Source organism: Pomacea canaliculata, linkage group LG5 (assembly GCF_003073045.1).
Source record: "Pomacea canaliculata isolate SZHN2017 linkage group LG5, ASM307304v1, whole genome shotgun sequence".
In the NCBI taxonomy this organism is placed as follows: domain Eukaryota; kingdom Metazoa; phylum Mollusca; class Gastropoda; order Architaenioglossa; family Ampullariidae; genus Pomacea; species Pomacea canaliculata.
In genome coordinates this window covers 20,630,487-20,649,181 of record NC_037594.1, presented here as the reverse complement: position 1 = coordinate 20,649,181, position 18,695 = coordinate 20,630,487, and the positions used below count along the sequence as shown (strand labels likewise).

At 40.0% G+C, this 18,695-nt stretch overlaps 2 protein-coding genes across 7 annotated transcripts in view; both read left to right on the top strand.

The window, feature by feature from the left end:
- Positions 1-6,718, top strand: part of LOC112563988 (polypeptide N-acetylgalactosaminyltransferase 5-like) — a 110,679-nt gene extending 103,961 nt beyond the window's left edge. For all 6 annotated transcript variants that reach the window (XM_025238489.1, XM_025238486.1, XM_025238492.1 and 3 more), the window contains one exon: positions 73-6,718. In XM_025238489.1, the coding sequence (XP_025094274.1) occupies positions 73-219 (147 nt within the window). In that variant the 3' untranslated portion in view covers positions 220-6,718. The remainder of the gene's footprint in view (positions 1-72) is intronic.
- A 6,012-nt stretch (positions 6,719-12,730) lies between these two features.
- LOC112564630 (glycine-rich cell wall structural protein 1-like) lies at positions 12,731-18,175 on the top strand. Its single transcript, XM_025239585.1, has 3 exons — positions 12,731-12,857; positions 15,036-15,110; positions 16,531-18,175. The coding sequence occupies exons 2-3, from the start codon at positions 15,056-15,058 to the stop codon at positions 17,121-17,123; spliced, it is 648 nt and encodes a 215-aa protein (XP_025095370.1). The 5' UTR covers positions 12,731-12,857; positions 15,036-15,055; the 3' UTR covers positions 17,124-18,175.
- The last annotated feature ends 520 nt before the right edge of the window (positions 18,176-18,695 follow it).

The following is an 18,695-nucleotide window of genomic DNA, read 5'->3' as shown; positions in this document are numbered from 1 at the left end:
GCCAGACATCGAATATTTCATAACATTGCTGCTTTCTTTGTGTGCGAATGCTTCTTTGTGTTTGTGTTGCAGGATAATACCCTGTACCACGTAAACACGCAGAAATGCGCCGAGGTGTCCGTGGACGGAAAGACCCTGACGATGAAGCAGTGCACTGGCATTGACCGTCAGCTCTGGCAGTGGAAGCGGAAGTCTCCCAGCGGCGCCATTCCAGCTTGAGGCCACCACTTGACAGAGTTACAGAGCAGGGTTACAACAATCAACAGTGCCTGAAAATTACAACAAAAAAAAGTTCTAGGGTGTTCGGGGAGGGAGTTGGGAGGGTACTGTAGTAAGTTAGACTGTGGAAAAATGGAGACGAGAGTCGCGTGACGAGGACGGAAAAAAAGCAGGGTTTGCGTGAAAGTTGGAAATGCGATGAAGAGAGGTTACAAACCCTGCGGTTTTTGTATGGAAATCTGTAGCAATATCTGTGATGAATTGTGTACATGTGTCGCGAAGAGTGTAGAGTTTATATCTTATCCCAGCCTCGACCTCCGTCTTGAGGTGTTCTGTAATCGTTTTAAATAACTGATCATGGTGATCCTGACAATTTTTTAGCCAGTAGGGCAATTACCTTGATAATGTGGCTGCACATTCGAATGTCTCTTGGCTTTTGTTGTTGAACTGTCTGGACAACTATTTGTAAAACATGTGAGACACACAAATGAGGGTGAGAAAGATTTAAAGTGTGCGTGCATGAATGCGAGCGCTTAACGAAAGTGCTAAGAATGTTGTTTTCATGTGGCAGGGCCACAAAATGATTTGTTAGGATTTTTGGAAGTCAGCGAGGTGCCTGCAAATTTATGGGCTTGAGGAAAAAATGTGTTTGTGACTTAGGCGGTGTTTTCCCCATCTTCACCCCAGCCTCACCCCCACCAAGGAGGTATATGTAATTATCAAATTATAATATATGTGTAAGGATAATATCACCAGTATTACGATTGCAAATGCTGTTGATCATGTTAAGGGTTTGTCGCCTGAATATTTCAAATTGACAATAATCATGTGTGCAGAGTTAGTTGCAAAATAAGTTTTATTGGTGAAAGTGTTTTTACAAATGCGATGCCCTTTCCTAAATACCTAATAATTTTAAAGTTTTATTTATGTGCGTTTAGTTCTTCGGGTCACATTCCTAGAGCCTAATCTTGGCTGAAAGTTTTATTTTCTTTTGGTGGAGGAATTTCTTTAAAGCAAACTCTTGTTGTAAGCAGGTCAAAATCCAAGATAAGCTTATTCTGATTAAGCTTCGATTAGTTGATTTTTATTATTAGGTTTTCTCGAGTTCCTACTGAATAAGTTTTCACAGCAGCATACAGGCTATGCATCCTTGCCAAGTATTTTCATTTTTCATTGTGAGTGAAATGTTTGATGAAAACTAGTAGGCAAACTATTTTTTTAAAGCAGTAAAGACTACAGATTTTTTATTAACAGCATATAATATGGCGGTGGCCTCCACTGAGTCATGCAACTTTTTTAAAATGTAAAAAAAATTGTTCCCTTTAGAATCGATCCGCGATTTTGAAAAGTTGAGCGGAACAGACGGTACGGTGCCATAATCTCTCATAATTGTGAAGACAAGCCCACTATACAGTTTTGGTTTTGTTTTGTTGTTTTTGGTTAGTGTCTGTCCAATGACTCACTAGGCGTGCATGTTCCTGTGGTGTTAGAATGCACATACGCAAGTGGTCACAGCACTGGTGATGACCGGATGTGACTTGTGCAGACCAGTTTTCATGCTTTCCCCGAACCTTACTACTCCAACCGTTCCCTCTAATTCCGCCCTTCTCACCCCTCTGCCTCTGAACCCAGTGTCTGTGGTTGTGTACACCGTTTACCCGCATCACACAAGCACGGATATCCGGGTGTTAGCTGTGGACGAGTGCTGTTGTAGTGTACCTCCTCTGACACATTGCTTGATGCATATCATGATGTAAACCTGCCTGTTTGAATGCCGCTGGTTTGAAAGAGAAAGACCCAGCAGAAGGAGAGACCTTTCATGTTTCAAATTTTCACTACCGTGGCCGCTTGCGCCTTGCCCATGACCCGGAACTGACCTTACGCCAGAGTCACGTGTGTGCAGCGCTGCACTGGCGTCACCAAACTACTTCTGCTTCTTCCCTCTGTCTCGGGCTCTGATTAGCTCGCTTTGCAATGGTATCTCGCGAACAGACTGTACACGGGCCTAAGGTACTCGTGTCTGTACAGAATCTGTTGGTACTGCAGTTTGTTTGTTGTTTGCGTCAGGTACGTCCACTGTAAATATTGATGAAGCCGACGATGACGCGAAGATGATAGGAAAAAAGAGTACTAAATGTCATGCAATTAAATGTCCAATATCCCGCTAAATAACAGCTAAATGTCCCTGAGTCGCAAGTTTTTGAGAAGACTAGACTATAAATGAAAGACAATCTTGTTTTGTTCCCCGTCTGCTTACATCGCGCATCTCTGAAAATGCCGAGCGGTAGTTTGTGTTTATGGTTTAAATATCGTTCATAGATGCGTGTGTTTGTAAGAGGCAACAGTTTTGTTTTCTCAAGCAGTTTAAAACCATCCCCTTTACCGCGCCTACATGTTTTCTTCACTCTTATTTTTCTTCCTCTTTCAGCATCCTTCACATATATTTGGCAGCTGAAATTTATTGAAAGGAGACAAATCAGTTATGTACTGATGACAATGTTTGAGGTACCAAAAAACTCCATTTTGTTGGGGAGAAGGGCATAGGTTAGAACTTTGTTTTTAAGTTTATGGACCGACCTCGTGTGTCTGCGAGTTTACCATTCCAGATTCCGCTTCGTGTTCAGTCACAAGGTTTATCTGTTGTACGGCCGGCCGCCGCAAGTCATTCCATATAAGCAAATTTAAAAGTGTTTCCTGTTCTTTGTATGTATTGAAGCCATTTTTGTCGAGTGGGGATCCTGCTACCTCTTGTTATGTTCTCCCCACCCAACCCCTGTCTCTTAAATCAACCCAAGTCTTATTTTACTGCACTGTGTGGACACTGAGAGTATTCACATCTACATACCAATGTACTTACTCGTGTGTTTTTCAGAATGAAATGTCATTAGACAAGTAAAAGTTTTTTGTTAATTTTTGGTTAGAGCATTGCTAGAATATTTACACAAATTGTTGTTTTCTCTTTATCGTTTGAAAATTGTATTTACTACTCTGCTGGTCACTAATTTGTGAAACTTAATGTCAGTTGCTGAAATGTTGAACCTAAAAATTGTTAGGAATGAAGAAGTGTGGTTTGTGTGTTTGTAGGGCAGATAACCCTGCTCTTCGGGTTTTAACTAAAGATAGAAATGGATTTGTGCAGTTCAACAGTTACATGTTTGCTTACATGTGTTTGCCCCTCTGTGAGGCCAAACCTATCTGTCCTCGCCCAGCTTCGAAACCTGTATAACTTGAATCCGCCTACCGTTGTTTTTGGGGTGGGTTTTTTTTTTTCGTCCTTTGAAGAAAAATGTTGCAGATTACATTAAGTCAGCATTCCAGGGGACTCGACGAAAAGCAACAATACTAAACAATACTAAACAGCGTCTGTTGCCATGGTTTTTGAAAGAATGTAAGGTCAGTGACCTCATGTCTCAAGGGACAACAGTCAGCACTCTGTCATTTCCTGGAGGCTGTTGTGATCCGGCAGCTTGTCCCCCGTTAGACAGGAGTGCCAACAGTCCGGAATACGTTACCGGCGCAGGGGGCAGTCGGGACAGCCTGTCAAGAAAAAACTGAAATAGAAAATTAAATTACAATTCCTTATACATTCCGTTAGGGGTTTCTTCTATATTTATGTGTCAAACAAGAAATTCTTCTGCGATCGGTTGATTCGAATTGAGATCAAAAGCAGTTTCAGATGGCCCTTTGCAAGAAAGACCTTTAATGTTATAGGAGAACCATCTACTGCCAAATGATGGAAATAAAAATATAGTTTGAAGTATTGTTGTGAACAGGTAAATCAAATAACAATACCTGAGACAAGGATTAATATATCGCTGTAGACAATGATTTTAACTGATCTGCAAAAAACCAGAAAAAAAAACTAGTTTCATTAACTGCTGTGAATCTTTCCTTCCACCATTCCCACGATTCCCCGCTCCAACCCTGTCCCACCCATTGTGCTTACTTAAAACTGTAACCAATAGTTACAACCAAACTCGTTTACTGGAATTATTTTGCGAAAAAAAACCCGAAATGATACAATCGTAATCATGGAGTTTGGCCCCACCCTCCTCTCAAAGCTAACAAGAATGAAAGAACTGTGTGAAATTAATTCTGAATTGTTTCATTAACATAGCCAAAATGAAATCCATTTCCGATTCGCAAAGTGTATCTCGAAACCGTTTGTCGCTGTGATTCTCATTGTATGGACCGTAAATATGTATGAGGCAGAGAAGTGTCTTATCTACTGGACATTTCACTGGATCCTGGGTCTGTGTAAATCACTTTCTAACTGTAAATGTTTGCAAGATGCATTCCTTTGAAGGTACTAATGGTGAAAAAAAAATTATCATCCTGTATTCTTTGTGCAGTTTGTGGCTTAATGTAGACAAAGGTAGATTTTTTAATGCAACAAACGGTTCATGCATTCAGGATGGATTTACTTGTGTTGTGCTTGGTAAATCTGTGAAAATCAACTTTACATCCTAAGTTATGCTCTGGAAGGGATTATTGCAAACATAGAAATCATCAACTCTACTGTATCTAAAATGTTTTCCGTATCAAATTTTTACCTGTATGGCCATCAGCTACAGAAATGCATCCATTATTGACGGGTTTGGTTTTGTTTTGTTTTGTTTTTGGGGGAGGGTTTGAGGGGAGGGCGGGGTTTGTTATTAAAAAAAAAATAGTGCCATCTGCCAAAACTTGTATTGACTTTTGCTACCCCGTTTTTTTTTCCCAGCAGATGTGAGATCAGACAAAAATATAATCTTTTTTTTTTTATCTATCTCTCGTTTCCTTGTCTGTCAGTCTGTCTGCAATGAAGACGATATCAAGTTTATTCTGTGATTGTTAGAATATGTTATTGTTGATTTTATTTCTCTGATAATATATTGATACAACAAGAGTTTGACACTCTATAATGTCTGTTGGCGCATATTTAAGGGAGAGTAAGAAGACTGCACAATATTTCAGATACTTTAATGGAAGTGTTGTGTATCATGTTGGTTTGTACCTTCGTTCTTCACGGTTTCTTGTTCGTTATTTTTATAAACAGCTGATTGACGATCCCGTTTTGAAAAAAATAGCAAAAGGTTGGAACTGGTGTGCAATGCGTGGTTCAGAAACCCGTTGCCACTGGCCACGAAATCGTCAACTTGTGTATATTAAGAACATTCATGCGACACTTCACAGACTGTTTTGATTGTTTGTGAGCTACATACTGAGTCATGGGGACTGGGAAATGTATGTTATTGCTTAATGAATTCTAACATGGCTTTTTTTGTTTAAGTTTACCACGATGAAAATCTTTTCTTTCACTTTTTAAAAAATTCTTGAATAAACAGAGTTTTCCTACAAGTAGAGCGAAAAAACGAGCAGATGTAATAGAAGCTTATTGCAAGAAGAGGCCCAGTGCCTCGGAGTGATTGTATGCTCGTCATCGTTGTTTAAAAACAACAGCTAAACAACGGAATGTTTGCACTGTACTAAACTTAAAGTCCACATGTGTGCAGGAGTTTGATGTTAAAATAATTCACATGGATTTACACGAAAAAAATGAACAGTGTTGTGATGTCATGAGTGCACAAAATCTGTGTTGATCCTTTTGTTTTGGTTTGTTTTTGTTGTTTGTTTTTTGTTTGTTAGGTTTTTTTGTTGTTTTTGCTTGTTTTTTTGGTTGTTGTTTGTTTGTTTGTTTGTTGTTGTTGGTTTTTTTTTTGGGGGGGAGGGCAGTAGATGTGTGATTTGTATGCACGAGGTCAGAGTTTCATTGTGTAAGTATTTTCGGGGATATGGGAAGAAAGGAAAATCGTGCAGTGAAAAAGCACACATGGTTTGATTGACTGTTTGTAATGCTGACATTTGTTTTTTTGATTTTTGTTGTTGTTGTTTTTTTTGCTGACAATTTCACGATGTACAAAAGTGCACGTGCATGTGTGTTGTGTAAAAATAACTTTAACTTTTATATGAATGCCTTTGGTTTTAATCTGCAGAGAGCTGCAGACTGGTTCTCTCTCTCTCGCCTTCTTCACTTTTCTTTCTCCTACCCCACCCCCGAATTTTTTTTTTTTTCCTTTTACATTCTATCCACCCAGCTTCCAGCTCTTATCCAGTTTCTTAATCGTACTCATCTGTAGGGATGCACTTGTTTTCGTTTTTGGGTGGGATTGGTGGATATAACAATCACAATTAAGAAATGCTTTTTTTTTTATTTGGCTTGGTGTGTTACGCTACAGGTTGTATTGGGGATGTATGTTGGAAAGCTCCAAACCTGTTTTTTTCTGAATAATTTACATGACAATTTTTGTTGGCTGATGCTGTAAACATTGAGCTACAACTGTTTTGCTCCCTGTGTGTGTCGAGATGGCGAGCTTGAGACATTAGTGAGTTCATTGGATTGATCAAGTGCCTTCATTCAGTACAGGAGACATCATTCTCAGAACGAGGTTTACCATTACCTGACGCCAATTGGGTTAACATTTGCCGACTCATGATCATTAAAATGGTCTGTTATGGAGACTTTCTTGTCCCTCTGTATGTGTGTGTGTGCTCACCATGCGTGTTAATCTGTTTGCATCACCACGAGAACGAGTTTATTCAGGAGTCTGGCAACAGCACAGCAATAATAATAATATTTATTGTACATAACTCAATTTTAGGAGGTAGCCCATGGTGCTCATAAAACAAATTATTTATCTTAAGTGTTACACGCTATCATGCTCAAACACCTTGCACTGTTTTCTAACCGACTCAAAGGAGATATAGTCAAACGTGAATTGTTTGAACACAAAATAATCATGAATATCTTGAACAGTCACGTGATGTTAAAAATATCAACAGAATGCACTCTAGGTCTTCTTCAATTAAACTCGTGCAGATACATTCTTTGACCAGGAAGGAAATTAAACCTTCACACTCAATAAAAATGTATCTTTGCAATCACTAGGAACTTTAGGTCAGACAGGTGTTGCGACACGCACGAGGTTGACTCGCTTTCATCTTCTTCTTTACCGAAAAAAGAGATGCACCTATAAAACCCTTCCCCGGGCTAATATTCTCAAGGTTAAGGTGACAAAGTCAGGAGAAAATCACATGTTCCTTGGCCAGAAATAGATTTTGTCCCACAAAAGTTCTTTGGTGAACTGAACAAGGACATCCCGCCCACTACATGCATTGTGGGATAGCCAGCAGTCTGATGAACACACACAATCTTTTCTTAACATTCATTCCATGATAGTTGTTCTTTGCTAACATTGTAAATGTGAACAATACAGTCGACTGTCTAAAGACCTGGGGAACATGGAATGTTTTTATTCTGTCAGTTATGAGAAAGATTTTGACATTGGATATAAGTTTCATACTTAAACCGCCACGCCACAACAAAAGCCAAATGAGCTTGAAGCAAAAACAGAAACGTCCTATCCCAAAGTCAAAGAAGGTTCTAGAATTATTAAATAAAAATGGAGTGAGGTTTATCTTTCATAATATTCATCAAGTGACGGTAACACCTTTCCCGAAGCGTTAACTAGACACTCATTTCCCGTATAAATTTTTATATTTCATATTTTGTCGTGGAACCTCATTTTGCCATGTCCAGAAGTAAAAACATCCAGAAAAATTAACCATATAGACATTCATACAGATACCTCTGTGCATGCTACATATAGGTATACATACATTTATACATAAATGCAGATATTCGTAGCTTATTCTGAAGAACACTTATTCTCAATTTCGAAGAAATTCCTTTGATAAACCGGAAGAATCTTAGATGTCTCTTGTATGTTCACCTCTTTATAGAAATAGCTTGCTCTGATGATTCATATTTTCTGAAGACGTTCGTGTACCTTCCTTGTGTGGCACTCAATCATCTATCGTCAAGCAGACGACGGAGGCGAGGCAAAACGAAATGACGCTTTCCACTTTGAAGGACAGGTGAGGGTGAATCATTTGTGCTCGTGCTGCCACCTTCTGGCTTCCTGCTCGTCCAACATTCGTCAATGTCTGCTGGGGAGACAATTTATGGTTACGTTACCCTGTCCTCTAGCGCCACGAACGATATTTTCATCGTCGATGTGCGTGAAGGAGTTCAAATGACGTCACAGGTGTCAGGTGAAAATGTTCACGTCCGTTGTTTTAATTCCGGCGTCACGCGGTGTGTCGCTGCAGGTGTGTATAAAGGCTGTGTCTAAAACACCAACAATATCCAAACCCGTGCATTCTTTACTATAAACCAAATTAACAATGCAAACACCGATTTTTCTGAAATTTATAATAATTATAATTCTCTCTATATTTACTGTTATATTTCCTTTAAAGTGTTCCATTTAATAAATATTATCAATGTTTCCGAAGATTATTTTGTGTAGATTTTATTTTTGCTGACTGTGTCAAAGGTCACAATACGCCCACGTGTCAAAGACTCAGCTCCAGGGGTTCTTTCCTTTTGACAGCTGATAAATTTTGTTACACTTTAGTTGCTTGCAACCTGTTATATTGTTCCGAACTTTCAGGTCCTCACCGAAGTGTTTGAAATGCACAGGTCCAACACAATTTTACATTTACTGTCCTTTTGTCGTTACCTTTCGCGATCATAAAAATCAAAATGAAAAAAAGGTGTGTTCTCATCGCAGAGTAATAATATGAAGTGCATAAGCTCGGGATAGTGTATAGTACATGTATTTACATTCGAATTTAGTGCGCTTGGTTGTAAAGGTGCATCGATGGATGAACCATAGTTGAACTACAATTAAATCCTCAACAGCATGAGACCAGTCGAGGAAGCACACATTTCTCAACAATCGCCAGTTTAGTATCTCTTAGTTCTCCATTTCAAGAAAGAATCTGTTTAGTGAAAAATGAGGTCGCTTGTTTGTCCTTGTGTTGTTTATCATGCAGACCGTCGCCGAGTTGGGGAGGGAGTGTGAAGCATTGTTTACAAGTAGTTTGTCTTTTTAAGTGGTTTCTATCTTTGAATGAAGCATTTGTTGAGGCGAAACATCGTGATGTCTGACCTGTGGACAATGGCAGTGACGATTAAAAATGTGTATGTGTAGTGTGATTTATAAGGGGGGAGGGGTGAAAGTTCAAGTCCCACCTTTCACACGTCATGCCTCAACTCAGCAAACCCCTCTCAGCTCACTGCCTTCTACGACCACTGAGGTCTGCGACCCTTACTTTTCCTCTTTTTTTTTAAGAAAAACAAACTTAGTCGCAAACCAAAGAAAACATGTACACATTTCCTCTGCTTCAATTTTTTGTGGCACCGCTCCTGGGCATGAGAGTGAAGTCTGCTCACTTCTACAACCATAAAGATGTTTTTTTTTTCAAAGAATTCACCTCTCAAAATTTTGTGGCGTAATCGTCTGTTTTGTCTGCACCTCTTCCTGCCACTTTCCTCCCCAAATACGAGGTTTGGATGCTTTTGATTTTTACCTGCCCTGATTTTTCTTTATTATTATTTGAGTAATCGAAGTTTGCGTTTTACGGAGAACTGCTATGGTCTACTTACCAGCCAAGGAACTCTTGTATAAAGACTTCTTTCGGGGCGTCAGCCACACCAGCCTCCATATTTCTCAGTCCAGCTTCACTCTGCATTATTTCCTCCTAAATTAGGTTTTCTTAAACTTATCAGAAAATAATATACGACAAGAAATTTCTTTGTCCTTGAAGACAGAACTAAGTCCTACCTTGTGTTGCATTACGTGATTCTTCAGAATCTAGCTATCCACGTGTATGAATGTAAGTCAACAATAAGTAGGTCGAAACAGATATGTGAACACAAGCTAACACATATGAAAATGAGTGTATATTTAGGCATCTTCTTACATAAGAAAGAAGAAAGATAAAAGTTATTTTTAGACATGAAGGATTGCGTGGTAGTTAGCACGCACTTGCAGCGCAGCTCGTGACTAGACCTACGCAAGGGTGTCGCTGTCCTCCTGTCGCATGGCAAGCTTCTAGTAATTTGTATCTTTCTCTTAATCTTGACCTCTGTGGGCCAAGAACACTCCGGCAGCATGGAGTCTGCACTCTGGCTCATCATGAAACCAGCTGCCTCATTTCAAGACACCTGTGTCACCTGGAATGACAGGTACAGGTCGCGATGAGGAAGAGGAGTGTAGTCGAGACAAGTTACTGCAACAGCCATCTTTCTCTCTTGAGTCACGATCGTTTATCACGAGTCTGGTGAGACTGTAAACAGCTTACTTATGTCGCTCCGTCACGATTAAGACCGGAGAGAACCAAAAATACAAACAAACAAGACAATGGAACAACAGGTTTGGTTAGTCTGGTGCGCGACCATGAGACTTAATTAGAAGTAATTCTATAGTTATTAAAGTTTTGTGGAGTGTGACATGATGCATTTGTGTCTCTTTCGTTTTAGTATAAATATCAAATTTAATTTCAGAAAATAACAGGTAGGATTTTGGTTATTTTATAAATACAATGTTAACTACATGCAGATGTATGTTGAAAAGACGGTAATCGAAAGAAATTTGGAAGAGAACGAAAAGTTTAATCACTAAGAATCGTCAACACAGAGGTAATCTCACACGATACAACTCTTCTTACAATACCTAAGATCAGAGAAACGATGACAGTCGAACCGTCTATATTGACATTGGAGACTATACTTCTAGTTCGACACATTCCTACTCCACGACAAACAGAATGTTACAAGATTGTCAATGGGACAGTCAAGTGAGATAACATAACAGTCGTTGAGGAAGATTCCACAGATGAGTTCTTAATTGTTACAGCGGACGTTAATTACTGCCATTAAGAACACCGCAAGACACAACAAATGACATATTCCCACTCTATCTCCTTGTCCGACCCGTGCACAAAAAGTGCCTGTGACAGAAAGTCTGAACATTTTCAGTGGATACATTAGAATATTAACTTCTAATTTTCCCAGAAATACATAAAGAAAACACAAGATTACCAAAGAAACATTTTGTTCCTTGTGGGTTTTCCTGTGGCTGAAAGGTTCATAGGACAACAGAGTGGAAGGTGTGATGTATGGAGTCTGATGCACCAAACAGGACAACACCGAAATCGGGAACTGTACACAAAATACTACGTTACTGACGGAAACTTAGAAAATATTAATGCGAGTACCACTGCTTATTCCTTGTTGGTGAAATCCGATAATAGAGGACACGCGATGATGTCCTCATTATACCTTACAGCCTCTTGTTATCCATACGACACTTTTTTCACAACCTCTTACTGCAGCCATTGTCCGGCTTCATACTTCACGATTATGGCCTCAGTATGATGTCACATGACTTGCTCTTTAATATTGTATAACAATTAGAAAGTTTCGTATCTGAGATAAAGGAGAGAAAAAGGCATTTGTGTAAGACAACGGAAGATAACAGGAGGAGAAAAAAATCTAAATTTTAACAGAAACGTGAACAGAAAAAACTGAGTTTTAACAGATATCAATAAAGTGTTCTCTTGGCATACTAGCAAACAAAGAAGAAATTCCTCCCCAGAGCAGTGTTATTGTCTGTCATTGTCTAATAAAAATACTTAGTTGACTCACGTACATTGTAAATAAAGTCCGTATGCAGTGGCGGTTCATCTGTATTTCACATTTACAGGCTTTGTGAAACTGTCGGTTCCATAAAACTCTCAAGTAAAATTTTTTTTTTAAAAACTGCTGCTTTGGCTAAAAAAACAATGGAGTCTGTACAAACAATGAGCTTTTGTCCTTGCCAATGTCAATGTCAATGCCACTATTGTTTTCATGGAAGGAGTCTTTGTTGATGACAGTCCACGACCCTCCAGAGTTTATTACGATTGTCTGTTGTAATTATCTGTAGAACTCTCTGCATCCCAGCTTAATACGAAAAAAATGATGAAAACCATAATGTTGGCTAAAGCCTTGTTTTAGTCGTTCATTGAGATGCAACAATTTTTATATTTATATATGTTTCCTCTTTTCCTTGTCTTCAGAGGACTTACTTGTAAGTCTTGCAGCGTTAAAGTATCCCACTGTCTTCTGTGAAGACTTAAATAAAATGCTCTTAAAATAGAATATATTAACCTTATCAGAGCTCCTGCACCGGTTACATCTAATATGTATGACACAATCGCATTTAACAAATAATCTTCATGCAGAGTTATTCCATCTTTGGACATGGCATTGTATATGGATGACAGTATTAACAGGCATGAGTCGTGACTCGAGACTTTAGGAACATGGTCACGAACTTGTAGAGTGAGGAGGGTGGGAGGTCAAGCTCTGACGTCAGAACAGCAGACCGAAACACTGATGTGGGTAGGGGGATAACATACGGGGCGCGTGGCCGAGTAGAGGAAGTCGGTGAAGTTGTCAGAGAAAGTGGGGGAGAGGGAGGCGGTCGGGGTACACCGAAGGGCAAGAGGGTGAGTGGAGGTTTTGTTAGAGGGAAAGAAAGAAAGAAAAATATTTCAAAGACGCAAATCACGACTAAGAGAGCGAAGGATGGTGACGGAAGATTGGGATGGGTGCGGAAGTGGATGGTAAGGGGGAAAAGGGAGGGGAACATGAACCAGGAGGACAAAGTCCTGCAAGAGGGGAATAAAAGGAGCTTGAGACCTGTTTGCCACCACTTGTCCTCACTACCCCAGGTCTAGCACGTCGAAAGTCAGGCTGTCAAAAGGTGAGTCGTTAAACAGGACAGGCAGCTGTCCAGCTGTTGTCAGCTGTTCTTTGACATTTTTTTTTTTTTGCATTACATGATCTATATTTCAGCGGGATGTCTTTATTCTGATTGTTTGGATTTTCATCGTTATTCTTCATTACATCTCTTTGCCTATTCATAAAATTTTTTCTCATGAAAAACCAACATCTACAACTACGTAAGAATAATATCCTTCATGTCTTTAATAGGTTTTATTCCAGAATATTAAATGCTAGCTATGCCATCATCAGATTTATCATTTGATACTATAGTGTTTCTCGAAGGCAAAGCATGTAACACGAATTTCAGATAAAGTCTGTCGGAAACTCTTTCTTTTTAGTGATCTTCGACAAAGTCTTAAGTAGGGTTGCATTCCAAAATACTAGAAAAAGGAACTAATACCTCAAGAAATACAGACGATAAAAAATTAGGGGCTGGTCGATTTGACTACTTGCCAACTCAACCACTCGCTGCTTTAGAAAAATGTTATTTTTTTAACAGTATATGTAATTGTAGATTGAGTATAGTCTTCTACTTGCATGTAGTACAATGTGCCCAGGATTGTTTAAAAGGCCTTTACAACACACTTGAACAGAAAAAAGCCGGCGGCGTACCTACACACATAGTGAAATAGCTTTTATTTTATCTAAGCAAGTCTCCACAAACTCCATGTGAGGGCTACTTTGACTCACAGTTAGATATGTTGTGTGTAGTTTTACTATGGACGTGAATAGGTGGACTGCTGTCTGTCTGCCAAGACCAACGCTTAGCCTCTTGCGAAGTGGTCCGCTGTTAGTCTCGGCTAGCTGTAACAAAGAATCTGAATAAACCGGAAGCTTTGTCGTCTGATGCTTCGTTTTAGTAGCTAATCTGAAATGTGAATAAACCGGAAGCTATGTCGTCTGATGCCTCGTTTTAGCAGAAAAAAATCGTCTGCCAGCAGTCCAGGGATATTAGTTCGTAGTTTTACAAACCATTCGAAACCTGTCTGCTTGTGGCCATAAGCTGTCCGGCCCTGCCATTCCAGCTGCTTCGCTATTGCTTAAATTACTGAGCAAGAAATGTTTTTCTTCTCGCTCATACATAGGTATCCATGAGCCACATTACTTTGAATAACATCTTATTTTTTCCCGTGATAACAATGGCGACTGACTTCTTTTGTAGTTTGTAGTTTGAAAAATGTAATTTCGTTTTGTTTGCGTATAGTGAACAACGAATGTGTCATTACACTGACTAATAACGTAGTGTATTCGATAGTGGAGTCGACTGCCAACGGTTGAATCACTTGGGTTGATCGACTATGGACCTAGATCGAATCTACTCGTAAGTGGCTCAATGGACTTAGTCGCATCAGTAGATAGTACAATCGGCCGGTGACCAAAACTTATAAACCGAACAGCTGTTAGTGTCACCAGTGGTGAAAAGTTAATTGAGGCTATCTCACGGAAAAGCAGCCAGCCCCTTAAACACATGCAGCAAAAGAACAGCGTGGCAGAGGCGAGAACTGAACTCAGGCCAGCCAATCGTCACTGTATTGGTGACAGGCGCTGAACTGTTGTGTCACCGGACTGTCGCCATGAGATCAGATGCCAGTACTCGTTGGTGTTATGTTTCTGACACCATTCGTTCCTCGGGCCCCTGTTTCCTCGGACAAACCTTTGGACTTGCAGTTCTGCCTCTGTCATCTCTTAACACAATTGTTAGCTAACCCTCTCTTATAAACGATCTGCTCACTTTACGATGGTAGATGTTGGGAAGGTGTGTGTGTGTGTGTGACTGTGTGGAATGTCTTTGCTTCTCAATGACTACGTATCTAAATGTAAACTGCTGACTATTTTAGTTTCTATGTGATAAGATTCAAAAGCCAAGAAAATGGCTTTTTCTAAACTTTAAGGCGACTTTTGATTCCAGTATCATTTTCAAAAGCATATTCAATCATAAAGTAAGTGGGATTTTCTATATTTATTAAATCATTTTTTTTTCAAAAAGATGGACTTGGCTACTTTAATTCATTTTCACTCACTAACTCACACTTACACAGTAAAACAAATTAACGAGTATATTATTGAAACAAAAACAAAATCATCAAAGAAGGTAGTTGTACAAAGTACAAATGACAACGTTTAACCATGATCCTGTTTTTACTCTTGTTTTCAGATAAAATTCAAATCAACACGATGAACACCCCAAAGGTTGCGGTTTTTCTTGCGGGTTTTGTTGCTATTGCATCTGGTAAGACACACACACACACAACTACTCTCCGTCACATTCAGATTTTTTGAATCCTCCTTCCTTTCATTCCATCCTTTCTTTCTGACCAGCATCTCTTTTTTTTTCTTTTTTTTTTTTTTTTCCCTCATCTAAGTTTTCCATTTCTTTAGAAACAGATCTTTATGAAAACTATATTTATAAAGCTATAAAAAGGCTGGAATATTTTCACTGTTGATATACCAGAGTTCAGTCACCTAGCACAGAAGCGTGCAAAATTTATTATTATTATTATTATTATTGTTGTTGTTGTTGTTGTTGTTGTTGTTGTAAATCTTCAAGGGAAACATTTACAAATCGCTCAACAAAAGATGTTATTTCACTCCATTCTCAATATAAGAATATAGCATCACACAAAGAGGTCAAGAACCATGACGTCACGAAAAGGTCAACAGTTAGCCTTATTAACACATTGTCCAGCTTTTCCGTTAGCTTCGCACTTGACAACATGAGAGAAGCCATGTACGGTCTACATCAAGTGTCTCTCCTCTTGCTTTCTGTTAATGCGAATGTTGCTATGCATTCATCACGAGAACGAAGAAGGGGAGAGTACTTATTCGGATTTGGGGAGATAACATTTTTACTTAGCTCAACTTGTAGAAAATGGAACAAAATAAATAAATCATAAAATAAAAAAGTAAACTGTATAAACTTTAACGAAATGAATTACGTTGCACTTTCTAGCGAGATATTTTAGACCAGCTGCCCCACATTTTAAAAATTTGTGAATTTTAAAACACTAATCTGCAACACGGCGAAACAAAGACATCGTTGATGCATAAAGGATTTTCTGGTGAGTGTGACACCCGTAGGCTTGAGGCAGCAGGAAGTTGTAATTGTCTGGGAGACAGTGAAAGATGGCCGGTGTGATATGCGAAGACAGGCTGCTATTCTTGTCTGCAGCTCCCACCCCTCTCCTATGCTGCTTCTCTCCCCACCCTCACCCCGCGCTCTCCTCCCTGTCTTAACGCTCGTGACAGGCTCGTCGCATGACAAATGATAATCGTGACAGTCCTGCCATCTGTTGCGTGACGCTGACGGAAAGAAAGGTCCCCCTCATGTGACACACAACACCCTTTGTTCGGAAGACGGAATTTTAAAAGCAACGTTAATCCCAGAGAAAGGTTAGGGGTCAGGGGGGAAGACAAGAGTTAGGGTGTGATGGATGGCTAGGGGACGCAGAGTTTATGATGTAAATCATACCTGTAACAGACGGCTGCTGACATTTCTGCTCCATTTTTAACTTACTTCTTAGCTTTGAGTTATGGACAGAAAAGGAAGATAAATTTTAAACCAGCTGGAAACACACACAGAGAAAAAAGGGAAACAGAAAACCTTATGCTTGGGACCAATTTCTCTATTGTCTCCTTCTTTTTTCTTACAGCCCAGCTTGGAGGCCTAGGATCTCTGGCTCCTCTGATGATGGCCCGAGGTGGAGGTGGTGAGATGGGCGCCATGTTGCCAATGTTGATGATGATGGGACAGGGTGGTGCTGGTGGCGGCGGTGCTGGTGCCGGCGACCCAATGAGCATGATGTTGCCGATGATGATGAGCTCTGGCATGGACATGACCAACATGATGCCGATGATGATGATGATGAACGGCATGGGAGGCGGCTCTGGAGGAGGAGCAGGAGGCGGTATAAACCCCATGACGCTGATGATGATGAATCGCGGTGGAATGAGCGAGAGCATGATGCCCATGCTGATGATGATGATGATGAATGGCGGTGGCGCTGGTGGACATGGCGGCGGCGGCGGCGGGATGGCCGACCCCATGATGCTCCCGATGATGATGGGCATGAGTGGTGGAGGAGCTGACACCATGATGAGGATGCTGCCGCTGATGATGATGAACGGCGGCTTAGGGGGCGGTGCTGGCGCAGCTGCCGATCCCACTGCAGCTGGAGCGGGATCCGCTGGACTCTTGGGAGGAGGAGGTGGTCTGTCTGGTGGCTTTGGAGCACCTGCCATATAAAGGATGTTGTCTGGGTATGAATGCGTTTGTGCGATCAAATCGTTCGGGAAGGGGAGGGGGTTGACCATGCTGATTGTCTAAAGTACTGAACACGCTAATTGCCAACAGAAGCACCGCTTACGATTTTTGCACATGCTCGGGAAGGGAATCCGCTTGACGGTCCAAAAGTCATGCCCGGAGGGCACATCATCCTTTATAAGTGTCATGCTCTAAAAGTCGTTTCATGCCACTAAAAAAAAAGAAAAAAACAAACCAAAAACGACAACAAACAAAAAGTCCACGAGACAGAGGTGAGACAGCAACGTTTAGAGGATGATGAGAACCAACCAGATAAATTCTGTGTTGGGCTTTTGAGCTAACAACGTGCGTTTTCTTGTAGTGAAGGACAAGTCAAAATCATGGCAGATAAGTTCCTTGGTTTAAGCTACAACGACGATCGTATATCAGTCTGGAGCAATTTATTTCCTTGATTGTTTAAAATTAATATTTTTAATAGGTTTTATTTCTCTCTACTTCAGTAAGACCTATTGTAGTTGGTTACATACACAGTCATATGCATACAAATCCGCCCTTCGCCCCCACTGACCCGCTGACCCCAAAGTGTACAAGTCAAGAAAGGACATACCCCTACATCACATTACAATCACTAACCAACTCGTATACCTAATAGCAAAAAAGTAGATTTGTAAATGTCTCTGGGAATAAGGGTTTTCTAAAATTTAATAAAATGGCAAATAATGCAAGTAATTTATTGGGTTTTTTTTTTTTAAATTTATTACTTGATTTGAACTGTTTGTAGAAGATTTTTTTTTTCGTGAATTGTAACTTGTTCATGTGACTGAGGTTTCAAAACCTATATATATATTTATTCAATCTCTATTGATACGGCATTTTCGTTTCAGCCGTGAACATGGGTTATTGGTAGATTTCATTGTCAATGTTTAAATTTTCAAACTGGAGGTTTGTGATGCGTGCAAGCTCATTGATCTTACTGCCATGCTGAAAACAACATCAAACTCCGTTCTTGAAATAAAAAACAATCTTCATTCTTTGCCTGGGGTTCTCTTGTCAGCTTGGAGAGATTGGGTGTTCACATGGTCTCGCTGTGAATGTGTTTGGATGAACACTTTCGCGTATGGGATGCCTCTGATGGTGCGTGCGCAAAATGGTTTACTCTGGGATTAAAAGAAAATAAAATTAAACTCTGACTACGAGAAGGAAAACATCCCCAGTCAGTCAGAACTAGCTTTAGTTTATTGTCGAAAAGACATGCAGGTTTCGCCAAGTGTTACCAAAACTATGTCACAGAACAGTGGAATGCCAGTAAAATTTGGTTTCTTCCTGGAAAATATTGCACTTAAGGGTTAACAGGAAACATAAATCTAGCTTCTTATAAATTTTATGAGCTCTGTCACATCCTTGTTTTCCGTCGTGACATTGAGTGCGTCCCGTGGAAAGAATGTGTCAGTCTGACAGTTTGTCATTTTAAGAAAACTCTTTTTAATGTGACTTGTCCTTCATCCGGCCTTTAGTGTATGGATCCCTTTTAACTGAGTCTTTGTCTCTTGCTAT